Source organism: Macrotis lagotis, chromosome 5 (assembly GCF_037893015.1).
Source record: "Macrotis lagotis isolate mMagLag1 chromosome 5, bilby.v1.9.chrom.fasta, whole genome shotgun sequence".
NCBI classification, from domain to species: Eukaryota; Metazoa; Chordata; class Mammalia; order Peramelemorphia; family Peramelidae; genus Macrotis; species Macrotis lagotis.
Genome location: NC_133662.1, coordinates 191,633,314 through 191,648,830, shown reverse-complemented (window position 1 = coordinate 191,648,830; position 15,517 = coordinate 191,633,314). Strand labels below are relative to the sequence as shown.

General features: G+C 54.6%; 4 protein-coding genes across 8 annotated transcripts; 2 read left to right on the top strand and 2 right to left on the bottom strand.

Moving 5' to 3' along the window:
* Nucleotides 1-299: 299 nt before the first annotated feature.
* On the top strand, nucleotides 300-7,583 carry DEDD (death effector domain containing). 2 transcript variants are annotated; one of them, XM_074188137.1, is made up of 5 exons: nucleotides 300-415; nucleotides 4,729-5,111; nucleotides 5,331-5,438; nucleotides 5,795-5,941; nucleotides 6,401-7,583. In XM_074188137.1, exons 2-5 carry the CDS (start codon nucleotides 4,787-4,789, stop codon nucleotides 6,775-6,777), a joined length of 957 nt encoding a protein of 318 aa, XP_074044238.1. In that variant the 5' UTR covers nucleotides 300-415; nucleotides 4,729-4,786; the 3' UTR covers nucleotides 6,778-7,583. The 2 variants fall into 2 exon arrangements, with proteins under 2 accessions (XP_074044238.1, XP_074044237.1); XM_074188136.1 differs by lacking the exon at nucleotides 300-415 and adding an exon at nucleotides 949-1,157.
* Nucleotides 7,584-7,802: 219 nt separating this feature from the next.
* Nucleotides 7,803-9,894, bottom strand: NIT1 (nitrilase 1). Its single transcript, XM_074188135.1, is given in 7 exon segments — nucleotides 7,803-8,272; nucleotides 8,433-8,558; nucleotides 8,682-8,815; nucleotides 8,929-9,032; nucleotides 9,127-9,294; nucleotides 9,296-9,469; nucleotides 9,567-9,894. Coding segments are annotated over 7 exon segments (975 nt in total). The 5' UTR covers nucleotides 9,569-9,894; the 3' UTR covers nucleotides 7,803-8,005.
* PFDN2 (prefoldin subunit 2) lies at nucleotides 9,672-13,832 on the top strand. The gene is made up of 4 exons (XM_074188138.1): nucleotides 9,672-9,907; nucleotides 12,933-13,021; nucleotides 13,109-13,232; nucleotides 13,536-13,832. Exons 1-4 carry the CDS (start codon nucleotides 9,809-9,811, stop codon nucleotides 13,710-13,712), a joined length of 489 nt encoding a protein of 162 aa, XP_074044239.1. The 5' UTR covers nucleotides 9,672-9,808; the 3' UTR covers nucleotides 13,713-13,832.
* On the bottom strand, nucleotides 10,083-15,458 carry KLHDC9 (kelch domain containing 9). Of its 4 annotated transcripts, none has more exons than XR_012468617.1 (5): nucleotides 14,912-15,458; nucleotides 14,675-14,834; nucleotides 14,071-14,544; nucleotides 13,898-13,976; nucleotides 10,083-12,407 (listed from the first exon to the last, which is right to left on the bottom strand). XR_012468617.1 is itself a non-coding variant. In XM_074188134.1 (5 exons), exons 1-4 carry the CDS (start codon nucleotides 15,418-15,420, stop codon nucleotides 14,076-14,078), a joined length of 1,032 nt encoding a protein of 343 aa, XP_074044235.1. In that variant the 5' UTR covers nucleotides 15,421-15,458; the 3' UTR covers nucleotides 13,463-13,976; nucleotides 14,071-14,075. The 4 variants fall into 4 exon arrangements, 3 of the variants coding, with proteins under 3 accessions (XP_074044235.1, XP_074044234.1, XP_074044233.1); XM_074188134.1 differs by lacking the exon at nucleotides 10,083-12,407 and having other exon boundaries at nucleotides 13,463-13,976; nucleotides 14,071-14,239; nucleotides 14,346-14,544; XM_074188133.1 differs by lacking the exon at nucleotides 10,083-12,407 and having other exon boundaries at nucleotides 13,463-13,976.
* Nucleotides 15,459-15,517: the final 59 nt, after the last annotated feature.

Here is a 15,517-nt window from a genome sequence, read left to right as displayed (position 1 = left end):
CCGTCGGCACGGCCGCCCTTTCCAATCGCCTTCTATGGTCCCGAAGCCAAAGCCGCCAGGCACGCCCAACACTCCCCGGCTGCCCCTACCCAAAATGGCCGCCGGCCTCCAGTCTTTGCATCCACTCTGACGCCAGGACCTCGCGGGCGCCCGGCCTTGCCAGGTCTCCCTCACTCAACATGGCCGCCCAAACCCATTGCTCTTAATGGCGCCGAAGTCGCCGCCAGCGCCCGGGTTCCGGGCCGCGGTTTCCCGGATGAAGCCACCCCCACCCGCCTCCGCGCCCTCCCCCTTTCTCACGCCCGCGGCGGCGGCGGCGGCGGCGGCGGCGAGGCCCCGGATGCTGCTCCGGGAGTCGGGGCCGGGAGAGCGGAGCGGATGGGCCCGACATGGCGGCGCCGAGTCTGAGCCGAGAGTGAGGCCCGGGGGGGGGAGACGGGGAGGGGCGGGGCGGGGAGGCGGTGGGCCCTGGGGGTGGGGAAGGGGAGGCGGCGACTCGGGGCCCACCCCGGGGGAGCCGCGGGGAGGGGCGGGGCGCGGACGGGCCGAGGCGCCGCGAGGCGAGGGGAGGGGGCACCGCGGCCTGGGGCGGGGCGGAGGCCGCAGAGGTCGGGGAGACGGCGGAGGGGAAGGGGAGGAGCCGGGGCGCCGAGGGGCGTGCGGCGGCGGCGGCGTGAGCGCGGGCAGGGCGAGGCCGGAGCGGGGGAGGCCCGGGCCGGGCCGCGGGGGCAACTTGGCCCGGTGCTCCGAGGCCGGAGCCCAAAACAAAAAGGCCCCGGGCGAGGGTGGCGCGGGCTGTCCGGCCTCCGCGCGCCCGGGCCGCGCCGGCTGCCGTTGGGGCGCCCTGGGCCGGCCCCGACCGCGGGGCCCCGCAGCCCGGCTTAGCCCGGCCCGCGGGGCGCCGGCGCCCGCCGCCCGCTCGGGCTCTGCCGCGCCGCGCGCCCGGCGCCCGCCGCCCGCTCGGGGCTGTCCGTCCTTCGCCGAGAAGAGGACCATGGCCTGAGGGAGATGCCGCCCGGACACAGCCGCGACCGAGACTGAAGCGGGAGCGCCGCGCGAGGCAGCCCGCCTCGGGCCCCCTGGGCTGGGCCGGGGAGGCGCGGGGCGTTTTCATCCTAAAGAGCCGCTGGTTTGGGCCCGAGCTCACGCTTCAGATGGTAGGGTAGATGGGCTTCCTCGTGGTTGTGTGCTCAGCCGAGATTTCTAGGCTTCTTGTCAGTTCACGGGAGCGTTAACTCGGGACCAACTCTAGGCGCCTGGGCAGTCGGCCTCCTTGATCACTCTAAGTGCCCTGGACGCTGATTGCTACGGGCCCCAGCCCAGCTTTGAAGGAAGAGGGGGACTGGCCTTGAAAAGCCCCTGGAGGACCGCCCCATGCCATTTAACAGTGGGTCAGACTTCAGGCCCCAGAGAGCCCTTTGACTTTCTCTTTGGAGTGGAATTTCCTTTCCTAGTCTTGGGTGAATGGCATCTGCATAGCAGGCCGGGCCAGAAGGGACAAGTTCTTCTGGTGATGAAGATCACCACCTCTTGGGCCCTTTCTGTGAAGGAAGGGGTAGGGTGGTCTGTCTCAGATGCGAACTAAGACAAAACAAGCCAGCTCTGTCCACCCCCGGGATAAGGGTAGAGCTTTAGAATCCTGTAGCCCCCTCCCCCCCCCAGTTCTGCTTCATGGAGCATCAGTGAGGAATGAAATCCACCTTGGCCCAGTCTGCAGTGAAGACTAAAGATTGAAACGAATCTTAGGAGGCTTGATCTGTGATCCCAGAGGAGGGTCGCACTAGGCTTCTTCAGATTTGTGTGGTTAACTTGTAGTGAGGCAGTCACCTGCTGCTGACTGAACGGCCTTATCGTAAGGTCACTTTACTCTTTAGATCTTAAGTTTCCTCTTCTATAAAGTGACCTCTAAAGTCTCTTCCAAATCTAAATCTGCATGATCTTTTGACTTAATGTGGTTATTTTCTGTAGTTTTAGGGGGGAAATTAGCCTCAAAATGCTCTACATTGGAGAATTCAGAGCTATTTTAGACTTCTCCTGGGTAGAGTCTCATTTCCCTCTGTGGAGGAGGAGACAGGAAATCTTGGGGTCAGGTTTTGTTACCGTGGGGATGCCCGAAGGTTTTTGGTGGGTTAGGTTAACCCTGATCTCCAGACAGGGAGGTGGAGTTGTTGGAATGATGTAATTCCTGTCTTAATGGAAAAACTCAGGACTTAACCAGGCCATTATCTGAATTGGAGACACTTGGGGAAAGCTTGATTGATTGATTGATTGATTGATTGATTGAAAGTGAGGTATTTACTTGTCTAGCTGCCTGTATCCTCTGGCCACCATAACTAACAGCTGGGCATAGGGAGGAAGATGTAGTGCCCTTAAATGGGGATATTTTCTGACCTTCTAGGAGCAACTTTTTCTGCTATCTCTATTTGGGCACTGTTGAGGTGAAAAACATCTGGTTTTTGAAAAGATGACTGGACTGTGGAAGCCACAGAAAAAAAAAAAGATGAACTTGAACTTATGGTACATGAGTTTAATTCCTAGATCTGCTATATCCTATGCTAGATTTTGTGTAATATCTATAAAATGATGAGCTCAGAGTAGGTGACCTTCCAAATCTATGACTTTTGATTCTGTGTGGCTGTTTTTTTCTGGGATCCCCCAGGTCCTTGGACTGTTTTGGAGTTGGGGCATCTAAGCCCTCAAATCTTGATATGGCCATATTCCTCTCAAAGGTCTTACTGAAGTATCAAGTTCTCCTACTACTGGCTTTCTTCCCCTTCTCTTTTCTAATGGAGACCATTTGCCTCTAAATTCTCCGGAACAATAATAAAGAATAAGGCAGGTCCTGCTAAATCAGTATCCTAATCATGGTCTTTCCAGAAGGACCCCTTAATAAAGCACCTATGGTGGAAGAGTTCAATATTCATTAATTCATTTACTAAACTTAGGATTTAAATAGAGTGGCTTGTTCTTTTAGTGAGTAGACTATTTCTTGGCTTTACTACAATAGGCTGTGTCCAGATTTTGAGCAAGGTGTTAGTGAAAGGGCTAGTTTGACTCTCAGAATTATGTGTCAGGACTGGATTTTCAGGTGTGTTACTTGGCTTATGGTAGTAATAAATTAAAAAAAAAGGAACTTTCCTGGAGGAAGTCTGAAAACTTAAGAATTACTCCTATTACTCTTGAAGATCACTCGGTTTGGACCTACCTGGATAAATTCTTTCAAATTTCTAGTCCATCTATTTTATCTGTCTGTCTTATTTTGAGAGCAGTAAAGTGGTTAGAGACACAGACTAGGTCTTCTTGGATTTCTAAGAGTAGCTTTTGTTACCTGATGTCATTTGGGGGGGGGGTTGTGAGGCAATAAGTGACTTGCTCAATCCTGATATCCCTCCTGCTGGGAGATATTTTCTCCCAGAAAAAGGTAGGTAAAGCAGTTCTACCTTCTAAGTGAATCCCTTGTGCCTGCATTCTCATAGGCAGCAATTGTGACTGGTATCCTAGTCACCTTTGTGGGCACTCCTCTCAAAAACTATGATGTAGGTCACAGGCTCATGGTCTAACCGAGCTTAGAGAAATCAGAGTCAATTCTTTGACTCTAGAGCTGCACAAGATATGAACTAAACTATCTCCCAACTTGGAACATTTTCATTAAGTGTCTCTCATGTCTGGAATTCTCTCCTTTATAGTAATCCAAGATTAACTATAAAATGTCTTTCTTGATCTCCCTTTTCCCCCTTAAAAGCAGAAATTGGGCAGCTAGGTGGTACAGAGGATAGAGCACTGGCCCTGGAGTCAGGAGTACCTGAGTTCAAATTTGACCTCAGACACTTAATAATTGCCTAGCTGTGTGACCTTAGGCAAGTCATTTAACCCCACTGCCCTGCAACCCCCCCCCAAAAAAAGGGCAGAAATTGTAGGGAGCAGCTAGGTGGCACAGTGGATAGAGCACCGGCCATGAAGTCAGGAGGACCTGAGTTCAAATCTGGCCTCAGACACTTAATAATTGCCTAGCTGTGGGACCTTGGGCAAGTCACTTAACCTCACTGCCTTGCAAAAACCAAAAAAAGGGGGGGAGAAACTTTCTTCTTTCTTCATAGCTTTGCACTGTGGGCACATGGTTGACAATAAGTGTTTGTTGACTGACCTAAGAAATTGTGTTTCAGCCAGGAGAAGGGATGGCTGGACTAGGGAGGTTGAGTCTCTCTACTGGAGGTTGAGAGTCTCTGTTGGAGTATGGGGTTGTGCTCAAGCTCTTGATTCTCCTGGGAATTTCCACAACTCTGTTCACTACTCCAAGTCTGATTTTCCTGATTTATAATATGAGACTAGACAAGATCATTTCTGAGGTTTCTTCCAAAACTAAAGTTCTGTTATTCATTACATCTGGTGCAGCTTCCCCTCCCCCCTTTTTTTTAATGAAGAGGGGAACTGGGAGTATCTTAGGTGGTAGAACTAGAACCCAGATTCCCCTATCTTCATTCTGGGCATCTATGTGCTAGAAGATGTAGCAGTAGCTGGAAAGAGTGTCTGGGAGGTGGAGAGGGGGGTGATTAAGACAATACTTGGTGGCATCTCTTCTAAGACATCACGCTAAAAATGGGCAGCAAATGCCGCCTTGGGGGAAGGCAAACTATTTCCTCTCCCTGAATGGATCTCAAAGCTGGGGGAACTGGTCCTGGTAAGGGTAGGCTTTGCACTCCAACTTACTGCTGCCTCTTGTTCTTACAGCCCAGAGGGAATCATAGCAAGTGAGCAGGAGAGAGCAGTGTGCACCTGAGCACTGGGCATGGCAGGCTTAAAGCGGCGGGCCAGCCAGGCATGGCCCGAGGAGCGGGGAGAGCAGGAGCATGGTCTCTATAGCCTGCACCGCATGTTTGACATCGTGGGCACCCACCTGACACACCGAGACGTGCGCGTCCTCTCCTTCCTTTTTGTTGATGTGATTGATGACCACGAGCGCGGCCTCATTCGAAGTGGACGTGATTTCTTGTTGGCACTGGAGCGCCAGGGCCGATGTGATGAAAGTAACTTTCGACAGGTGCTGCAGCTGCTACGCATCATTACTCGACATGACCTGCTGCCCTATGTCACACTCAAGAGGAGGCGGGCTGGTGAGGGGGTTATTGGGTCCTGGGAACATGGGGAGGTCAATGAAGGAGTTCATGAGGGACTGGGGAGGCTTGGCACTGTGGTCCAGGGTGAGTTTTGCCCTAGGAAGCATCTGGATGAGAGTGGCATATGAAGCCCCTAGTATAGGATTAGACGGGTAATGGGTTTATGTGTCCCATCTTTCCCTGAATGACTTGCTTTTCTTCTTTCCCCACACACAGTGTGCCCAGACCTTGTAGACAAATACCTGGAGGAAACGTCAATCCGTTACGTGACCCCCAGAGCCCACAGTAACCCAGAGCCGGGACCTCCCCAAACCCCTAAATCAGGTGAAAAGATGTAGATGTCCTTTAGTTCCTCTCAGTAAGAGGATTGTAGTCATATTCTATGCCTAACTTCCAAAAGCAGGTGGAAGGATATTGACTCTTCCCCCTTTGGCCCCCACAAAGCTAAGGGGATGCCCCTGAGTGTACTCTCTGCTGTTCCTTTTAGATTGTGTGGATATTTTTAAGTGTTTGATGACTGTTCTTTTCTCCCCTCCACTATCACTTTCCACTAAATCTGTCTCCTTCCCAAAGAAAGCATTCAACAACAACTTATTTGCAGTCCCACAAGTTAACAGTGGAATAGATAGATGATTATGGGTTTCTTTTTTTACTTCATTTAATCCTCTTTCCCCCACCAGTGCCTCCCCACTATCCTGTGGTGTGCTGCCCCAATGCTGGCCAACAGATGTGCATCAAACGACCCGCTCGAGGGAGAGCCACACTTGTAAGTCAGCGGAAACGCCGGAAGTCCGTAACACCAGACCCCAAGGAGAAACAAACCTGTGGTAAGGGAGGCTATAGTACAGCCCAGGCAGGAAGTTAGTGGGAATGAAGTTTTACTCTCCAAAACTAGAGTGTACTTTTTCCCCCCGATAGGGATATTGAAAGGGGTTGAAGCAATGACTCTTCGTCTTATCATGGCCCTACTGTCCTTTTAGAATGACCCAGAATTAATTTAAAGATGTACTACACCAAAGACTCCCTGCTAAATCTCTTCCTGTCCAAGACAGGAAAAAAGATTTAAAAGTCTTTGTGCAGTGAGGTGGATTTTGTTGTACCCCATTACTGAAAACTCTTTCCCTCCAATATCTTTTCCTCTTGGCCTAAGTATAGGCTCAAACAAATTCAGAGGTATATAAGAGAAATGTCTTGGAGAAGCATTAACTGTAATGCCTTGATCTTCCTTCCCTGTCAGTCTCTTCTAATAGGGTGTGGCCTAAGCACTTATTTTTTCTTTCCTGTAGACATCAGGCTTCGGGTGAGGGCTGAATACTGCCAGCATGAGACAGCTCTGCAGGGCAACGTCTTCTCAAATAAACAGGACCCACTTGAACGCCAATTTGAGCGTTTCAACCAGGCTAACACCATCCTCAAATCCCGGGACCTGGGTTCCATCATCTGTGACATCAAGTTCTCTGAGCTCACCTACCTCGATGCCTTCTGGCGCGACTACATCAATGGCTCCCTCCTGGAGGCACTCAAAGGTGTCTTCATCACAGACTCTCTTAAACAGGCTGTGGGCCATGAGGCCATCAAGCTGCTGGTGAATGTGGATGAGGAGGACTATGAGCTGGGGCGACAGAAACTCCTGAGGAACTTGATGCTGCAGGCACTGCCCTGACTCTCCTCTCACCTTTCACAAATCTGGGGCCTCAGCTTAACACCCACCTCTGGAGTTCACACAGTTTGGGGGTTTCCTCCACACCCCTCCTGTCACCTCCCCCCCTTTTTTTTTAAAGGAAAAGACAAAAAAGTGGAAGTGGTGTGTCTCCCCATCCCCTCCCCCACCCATTGACTTCCACAAGCCTGGGTATCCAGCCTGGGCAAAAATGGAAGCAGCAGTCCTGCCTCAGAGTGCTCTGTGGAACCACTGCTGAAATGGTTTGGGGGGGGGGGTCAATAGGAGGCTCTCTCTCAAAAGCCCTCTGGCTTCATGAGGGCTATAGTTTTGTTTTGTCTGAGAAACCAAAGGGCTGTGGTGTGGGAGCTTGCTGGAGAGAGGTAAGAATGTGGTTCTATCTCGGGGATTTACCACCTCGTTCCTCCACCTTGCTGAGACTGTTAAGGAAAAAGTTGACCAACTCTTGGAAAGGTCTGGCCTCCTCACTGGCTCACTCCTGGCCCCTTGGTGCTTCCCTCTTCTCCCCCTGCTCCCCCCCCCCAACCCATCTCCCAGGGACAGAGGTTAGGGGTACTTTTCCTAGCCTGAGTCCTTCATTCACCCCTCTGTCAGCTCCTCTTCTAGGAAGCAGTGAGGAGGGAGCCTGGGGTAGCCCCAGAACCCTTGTTTGTGCACGCTTGTGTACAAGTGCCTGGATGTTTGCAGGAGCAGGGGAAAGGTTGCTGGGAGTACATGCTCCCTCAGAAAGGGGCGTGTGGCATTTTTCCTTCCATGTTCAAGTGAAAATAAATGTATCCTGCAGCCCATTCCCATCTCTTTTTGTTGTCTGACCTGGGTACAATTGGAGCTGGAATGTCCCCTTAAGTGTCCTCTGAGTACAGCCTTCTCAGGTCCCTCTTATGAGTGTGCCATTGCAGTCTAGTATGTTTGATGCTACACTGTTCCCTTACCCGAAAGGAGATGGCGAGACTTGGGACTTCACGACTATATTTTTTCAATGTCATTGCTACTCAGACCTTGGTGTAGCTTTAGTTTTCATAAAATTGTGATTTAAGAGGCCATCTATATATACCTAAATTTTGAACCATAAAGGCATTGGGGGGGGGGGTTATAATAGGTAGAACCCGTATGCCATAAAAGAGTAGAGGTTCTTCAGTGGCCTAGGGTCCTGCCTCCAAGCCAAGATCCTTAATGGTCCAGCACGGGACCCCGATTCGGTCAGTAGGTATCAAGGAGGCGGACGACCCAAATTGCCATAGAGATCGTGCCTTCGGTGCTGGGCCACAGGCATATGCTGGCGTACTTTGTGCAAATAGGCCAGGTCAATGTGGGCAAGGCAGATGCCCGGCCCCTCAGAACAACGTGCCACGACGACTCCCCAGGGGTCCACCACCATGCTGTGTCCGTAACTCCCTCTTTTTTCATGGTGCTGGCCCCACTGTGCGGCCGCAACCACATAGCACTGTGTCTCGATGGCTCGAGCCCGGAGCAGTACCTGGGGAGAGAGTGAAGGTGGATGAGACCAACTTCAGCCTCTAGTGGGAAGAAGAGCAGCGACCTTGGGAAGCAAGTATACCCCGCTCAGTTCTCAGAGATCATGGGAAGCCAGGAAAGGAATCTAGCATCTCTTCCTAGTTGCACAGGTAGGGCCTCACCTCCCAATGGGCTGGCCCCGTGACTGAACCAAAGGCAGACGGGTAGGTGAGAATTTCAGCACCATCCTGGGCCAAAGCAAGGGAAAGCTCTGGAAAACGCAGGTCATAGCAGATGGCCAGGCCTACCTGGGATGGGGAAGAAAGTAGAATGTCTAGCTCCCCTGGTGTATGCGGCGCTCCGCATACTCTTCCTCTGGGTCCTTGCCCCCAGTCCCCAACTTTAACCCCCTCCCTTCCCTCCCCGCCAACCTTGCCGGCCGGTGTACTGACAGGCGACCCGAGGGTGGGCCCGGGGACGGTAGAGGTGCTCTCACACATGGATCCCTGTCCTGGAAGCTCCACGTCACAGAGGTGCGTCTTCCTATAGGTGGCCACTATGGAGCCTTGGGGGGAGAAGAGGAACCGCTGATGCCGGCCCTGCCCCCGGGCCCGGGGCGGAGCGGCTCATCGCGGCCGAGCTGCGAGGGACCCGGGCTGGGGGAGGGAAGGCACTGACCCTCGCTGTCCAGGAGCACGTGGCAGTTGTAGATGCGCCGGGTCCGCTCCCAGTCCGTGCCCCGCTCGTGGAGGCCGCCCAGGGACAGCCAGAGCCCGCACTCCCTGCGGAGAGGGCAGAGGCGCCGCGTCAGGGCCCCGCGGCCGCCCCCCGCGCCCGGCCCCGCCGCCGCGCCTACCTGGCCAGCCGGGCGCCTACCTGGCCAGCCCGGCGTAGCGGCCCACCAGGTCCCCGCCCAGCGGCTCCGACAGCTGCAGCGTCTCGGCCGGGTCCCGGGCAATGAAGTCGATGGCCTCGGGTAGGAAGGCCAGGCGGGCGCCCAGGCGGGCGGCCTCCCGGGCCAGCGCGGAGCAGGCCGGAACGTGCCTCCTTATCCGGCGTGGACGTCACCTGGCACACGGCGACCAGGGGCAGGGGCAGGGCGGCGGGCAGCGCCATGGCCCCGGGCCTGCGGGGGACGGAGGGCTCAGGCCGGGATCGGGGCGGCGCGCGGCGCAGCAGGGCCAGGCAGCTCCTCCGCGTCCCGAGGGCGGCGCTCAGCCTGCGGGGAGGGGCGGCTGAGACCCCGGCCCCGGCCCGCCCCCCGCCCAGCCCCCCGCGCCCCGCAGCCCCCCGCAGCCCCCCGGGGCGGGGCCTACATGAAGCCGGAGGCTGAGGGAGGGGGGGCCGCCGCTCCACTGGTCCGCTCCCACCCTGAGGGCTCCAAGCTTCGAGGCCATAGGGCACCCGGAAGTGCCGGCCCGCCCACCGGAAGTGCCCCTGACCAAGATGGCGCCCGAGGCCGCCGGATCCGGAGGAGGCTGGGCCCGAGGCCGCCGGATGTGACGTCCGAGGAGCGAGACTCGGGCTGCTGGGGCCCTGGGCTTAGCGGCGGCTAAAGATGGCGGAGAGCAGCCACCGGGGCGGCAAGAGCGGCGGCGGCGGCACGGCCGGCGGCGGCCCGGGCGGCCCGGCCAAGGGGGCGGTCTCGGCGGAGCAGGTGAGCGGGCCGCCGGCCGGGCGCGCCCTCGTGGGCGGGGCCTGCGGCACGTGCGGCGGCCGCCGGCGTGGAGGCCCAGCGCGGCCCGAGGCGCCGGGGGTCTGGGGAAGGGAGCCCGGGGAGGGGGCGCCGCGGAGGCGGGCGGCCTTCCCAGGGTGCTCCGCGCCGCGCTTGTGGCCGTTGGGGCTCCGGCCGGAGCCCCCGGAGGCTGAGGGCGACCCCCACGCCTCGCCCCCCGGGGCGGGGAGCATCTGCGGAGGGGAACGGGCCCCCCCGGCACACCCGGCCCCAAGAGTCTGACCCGAGGAACGGCATTTCTGGCCCCAAAATATGCATTTGTATAAAAAAACTACTGAAAATTAAGATTCAAAATCTTAAAATATATTTTATATTTGTTATTAAAATATTTTAAAAGTGATTCCTCATGATCTTTTCATATTGCAACCTAAGAGGGCACTTCCTTTGGCTACTCCTCTTTTTGCTCTTTGAAATGAATGGTTTTGGAGTTTTTTTATTTTTGCAAGGCCACGGAGTTAAGTGACTTGCCCAAGGCCACGCAGGTAATTATCACTCTTATTGCTAGTGCATCCTCCCCAAAACTCTCTTGTATTTCTCTTTATTCATATACATTTTTATAAATGTCTTTACTGTACATGCCCCCCATAAAAACGGAAGCTGCAGAGCAAGGTTTGTTTCTCTTTTAGAAATACTTGTAGGGGTGGCTAGGTGGCACAATAGATAGAGCACCCGCCCTGGAGTCAGGAGGGCCTGAATTCAAATCCTGCCTCAGACACTTAATAATTACCTAGCTGTGTGGCCTTGGGCAAGCCACTTAATCCCATTGCTTTGCCAAAAAAAGGGGGGGAGTAATACTTCTTGATTGTATCTGCCAGACAATAAATATTTATTAAGGTCCTATAGTGTGCCAGGGATAAGCATCAGGGGATTAAAAAAAAAAAAGCAAAAAACCAGGAGCTTGCAATCTTGCAGTAGTTGAACCTGCATTTTAAAGAGAATCTTTATTCTTTTCTTTTAAAAAAAAGCATACAAGCTAATCTTATTAAACATTTCCATCAAACTCATTACTGAGTGAGTCTGTTGACTTATTTTTAGTGTTGAATATAAAATTGTATTTGGGGGGGTGGCTGGGTGGTGCAGTGGATAGAGTACTGACCCTGGAGTCAGGAGTAGCTGAGTTAAAATCTGGGTTCAGACACTTATTACCTAGCTGGGCGGCCTTGGGCAAGCCACTTAACCCCATTGCCTTGCAAAAACCAAAAAAAAAGAAAAAAAGAATATTCAATATAAAAATTGTCTTTGGTTTTAAAAGCCCTTTGAAATCTGGCCCCCTTTTACTTTCTGTTCCTTACATTACTCTATATAGTCTGGGATTCAGGGACATAGGTTTTCTTGTTGGCTCCTTACACTCAACATTCTGTCTTCTACCCTTCATCATCCTAACTTTGCTAGTTTCCTTTGAGAGCTCAAATCCCACCTTCTGAGAAGCTTTTCCCTCTCTCCCTTCCCTCCTTCCTTCTAAGAATAACTTACATTTCCTCTGCATGTATGTATATGCTTAAATACGTTCATTTCCGGACACGTCAAAAAAACATGAGGACAGTATGGTGTAAGGTAAAGGGAAGTAGAGAATTATGTGTAAGCATTGGGATAGGGAAAGGAAAAGTACAGTATTAAAGATAATTTGTAGAGAAAATTCTGAGAGCAAGTTTTAGCATTCCCATGAAAGTGTTGGGATTCTTTAAAAAATTGCAGCTAAGATTTTGAATGGTTATTAAAACTTTATTTTTCTGTATATGAATAGATGAAATTCTCTAACAAATTTAAATGGATTTAAATGGTGTCATATCCGATTTAAAATTTACCTTTAACCCAGAAGCATCTCTGGCCTTATATTAGTTAATAAGTGTAATTTTGTTTTTTAAATATTTAACTCCCCATTGTTGTTTTAACTTCATGAGTTCAAGATTGATTTTATTTCACAAAGTAACACATTTTGAGTATATGTTCTAAAAATGTTACTTTTCCTGATGAATTTTCTAAGTAGCTTCCCTCTTTGTGTTCACTTGGAGTCATTTCAACATTGTTATAGAGACCAAGTTGATCACTCAGTGTGTCACTGTACTAGATGCTAGAAAGTCAACAAAATTCAAACAGCCCCTATGTAAGATTTTAACAAGGTTGACAGCAAATACCTAGATATGGGGATATAAGAAACCTGGAGGGGGGAAGGCCTCAAGAGATGCAGAAAGGAATGCTTGAGGCTGAACCTGAACATAAAGTAGGCATTCCAAAAGTGGGGAGTGAAGAGAGAGTGCAGGCCAGGCTTGGGAGACAGCAGGTCAGGGCAGAGGCTGGAGCTAGGAATAAATGTTATCTGTGATGACCACTGAGAAACCATGTCCAGTAAGGCTGGAGTGTACTAGAGGAAGCTGAGCAGATGCCACAGGGTCACATTTGAGCTTGAGAAAATCTCTGGGAACTGTGTGAAGAAAGAATTGGAGTGTTGAGAGGCTGAAGTCAGGTCCTGAGAAGGTCCTGCTGGTGAGCAGCAGAAACCATTGAGGACTGTGAGCAGGGAAGCAGACACCAATGAGTGGCACAGTGAGTAAGACTCTAGGATTTGGAGGGCTAAGACAGGAACTATGCTCCATCCTCTGCATGTGGGAATAGAGAAGATGACAGGGAAGAGATTTGGCACTAAATGAATATGAGATAAGGGTTTGGATAAATCTTTCTCTCTGGTTTATACTGAGCCCTAGAGCAGGTCCAGAGAGATGAAACCAGGAAACAACTTTATGTGGGGAGACTATCTGATGGACTTGCTCCCCTAACATCACCTTGTGTTTTTTCTCAGGTAGGAATCATTGCTCAAGGGAAAATCATATCAGACAAGGCTAAATAAGGCAAAATCTGGACCCCTGATTTGTACTATTCTCAGCATGTAGGCTACCAAAGGAACTGCTTTCCATAGGGTTGTCTCTCTCACATCATCTCTCTTCTCTAGGTGGTGGCTGGCTTCAACCGCCTTCGGCAGGAACAGAGGGGTTTAGCATCTAAAGCTGCTGAGCTGGAAATGGAGTTGAATGAGCACAGGTGAAGTCTCAGGGAAGAAGTAAGGAAGAGCAGGGGTGAGGGGAAGTGTGTGGGGCCAGTACCTTGAAATCCTTCTTCCTATCCTAGCCTAGTGATAGATACACTGAGAGAAGTGGACCCTACCCGGAAATGCTATCGAATGGTTGGGGGAGTTTTGGTAGAGAGAACTGTCAAAGAAGTGCTGCCTGCCTTGGAGGGCAACAAGGAACAGGTAAGAGGGGAAGCGGGGGAGAGGGAACAGAAAGGAGGCTAGAACTTAAAGTGAGGAAGGATCAAAAGCTAAAGCTAAGTCAAAGTATCCTTTGAGTTAGGCCCATTCTATTTATGAGCTTTTCAGCAGACTGGACTGTGGACTGGAGTAGGACAAGCCCGGTCTGTTGGCTTTTTCTGAATTTATCAATGGGGCTACTCAGTTAGAGGCTGTTGACATGACGATTCTCCTTTACTTCTCCTATAGTTTATTTCCAGGTAAAAAGTATCATTATTCTTATTTCATTAATTGTCAACCCACCAGATTCAGAAGATCATTGAGACACTGACCCAGCAGCTTCAAGCAAAGGGAAGGGAGTTGAATGACTTCAGGGAGAAACATAATATTCAGCTAATGGGTGAGGATGAGAAGCCGGCAGCCAAGGACAATGGGGAGGGGTCTGGGGCCAAGGCCAGCTCTGCTGGTGTGCTGGTCTCTTAAGATTCAAGATCTCAGTCACGTTTTTTCTTCCCATGCCTCTTACTCATACCCTTTATTATTTTTTTCTTTGTTGCTTCTCTTGTAATATTTTTGTTAAATAAATGGTTTGCTGTCAATGCCTGGTTCTGGTTTGGGGCTTTTCTCTTGTACTGTTGATAAAAACTGATAAGAGGGTCAAGACTTACTCAGATAGATCATACAGGTTCCTAGTGGCTCTTGGGTAGGCTAAAAACTCAAATGTCACCACCAGGACGTTCGTTGTTCCTGCCCCAAAAGACGAGAGAATCAGCGTCTGGCTTCAGTGTTTAATGAACAACCCCAGTAGGGCGGGTGGGATGGGCGGAGGAAGCGGCCTGACCTGGCTCAGGGCAGCTCCAGCGTGTACACCTCCGGACTGGCTGTCCTGCCGTCCTGGCCGAAGCCCCCCACTAGGTAGAGCCGGTCGTCCCACAGGCAGGTGCGGTGGCCCACGCGTTTCATGCTTCTGTCTGCACCGGGGAAGCGGAACCACGGCCGCGTGGCCTTGCCTGGGGGAGGGCGGCTCGCTTAGCCCCGGGAGTGCGGTGCACCCCCTCCTCTGGGCCGTGCGCCCGGCCTGGCGCCCCGGTCCCGCAGCCCCGGGGCCGTGCTCACGGGAGTCGTAGATGTAGAGGTCGTCGCACACCGCGTCCCGGGCTCTGGTCAGAGTCTCGCCCCCGAACAGCACGGCGAAGGGCCCCACCACGGTGCAGGAGTGGTACCGGAGCCCCGGGGGGCCCCGCGGGGAGCCCTGCCCGCCGCTCACCAGCCGGGAGAGCTGCTGCGTCAGCCGCGGGGCCGGGGCCGGCTCCTCCTGCAGGGAGGGAGGGCTGCTGCGCGGCCCCGGCCCCCCGGCCCCCCGGCCCCCCGGCCCCGGCCCCGGCCTGCTCACCGGCCCGCCTCGCCCCTGCCCCGGCCCCGGCCCCGGCCCCAGCCCCGCTCACCTGGATGTGGCCCGGGCCCCAGCGCCCCGCCTCGTCGGGCTCCGGGGCGCTGCAGCCCCCGAAGAGCAGCAGGCGGTGGCCGGGCCGGGGGCCGCCGGTGCGGAGCAGCGCGGCGCAGTGGCCCGAGCGCGAGGCCGTGTGGAGGCCCTCGGGCCGGTAGCTGCGGGACGGAGCGCTCAGGGCCGGCTGGCCGGCCCCTGCCCCGGCCCCTGCCCCGGCCCCGGCCCCGGCTCCTACCTGTAGGCCCGCGCCGCCGGGTCCAGCCGCAGCCCGAACACGCTGCCGAAGCGCCGCTGGGTGCGCGCGCCGCCCTCGCGCCCGGCCACGCGCAGCTCCCCGTCCCGCAGGCGCGTGCACGTGTGGCCGCTGAGCCCCGCCGGGCCGCCGCCGCCCGGGGCCGCCGCCCAGGCCTCCCAGGCCCCGCGCTCCGCGTCCAGCGCCGCCACGGCCGCCACGCGCCGCGCCCCGTCCCAGCCGCCCACCACGCACAGCCAGCGGCCGCCCACGGCCGCCGCGTCGTGGTGGCTGCGCCGGGGCCCCCCGGGGCCGCCCACCCGCGCCGTCTCCCCCGTGGCCGGGTCGAAGGTCACCGCCTCCCCGAGGGGCTCGCGCGTGTCCCCGCGCGACAGGCCCCCGACCACGTAGAAGCGATCCCGCAGCACGGTGCACGAGTGGAAGCCCCGCGCCAGGAGCGGGTCCCGCGCCACGGGCCGCCAGGCCCAGCCGGGGTGCCGGCCCGCCGCCATGAGGGCGCGCCGGGACCCCGCCCGCGGCCTCCCGCCCCTCCCCCAGCCCGCGGCTCCCGGCCCCGCCTTCCCGGCGTCGCCCCGGCAACGGGGCTGC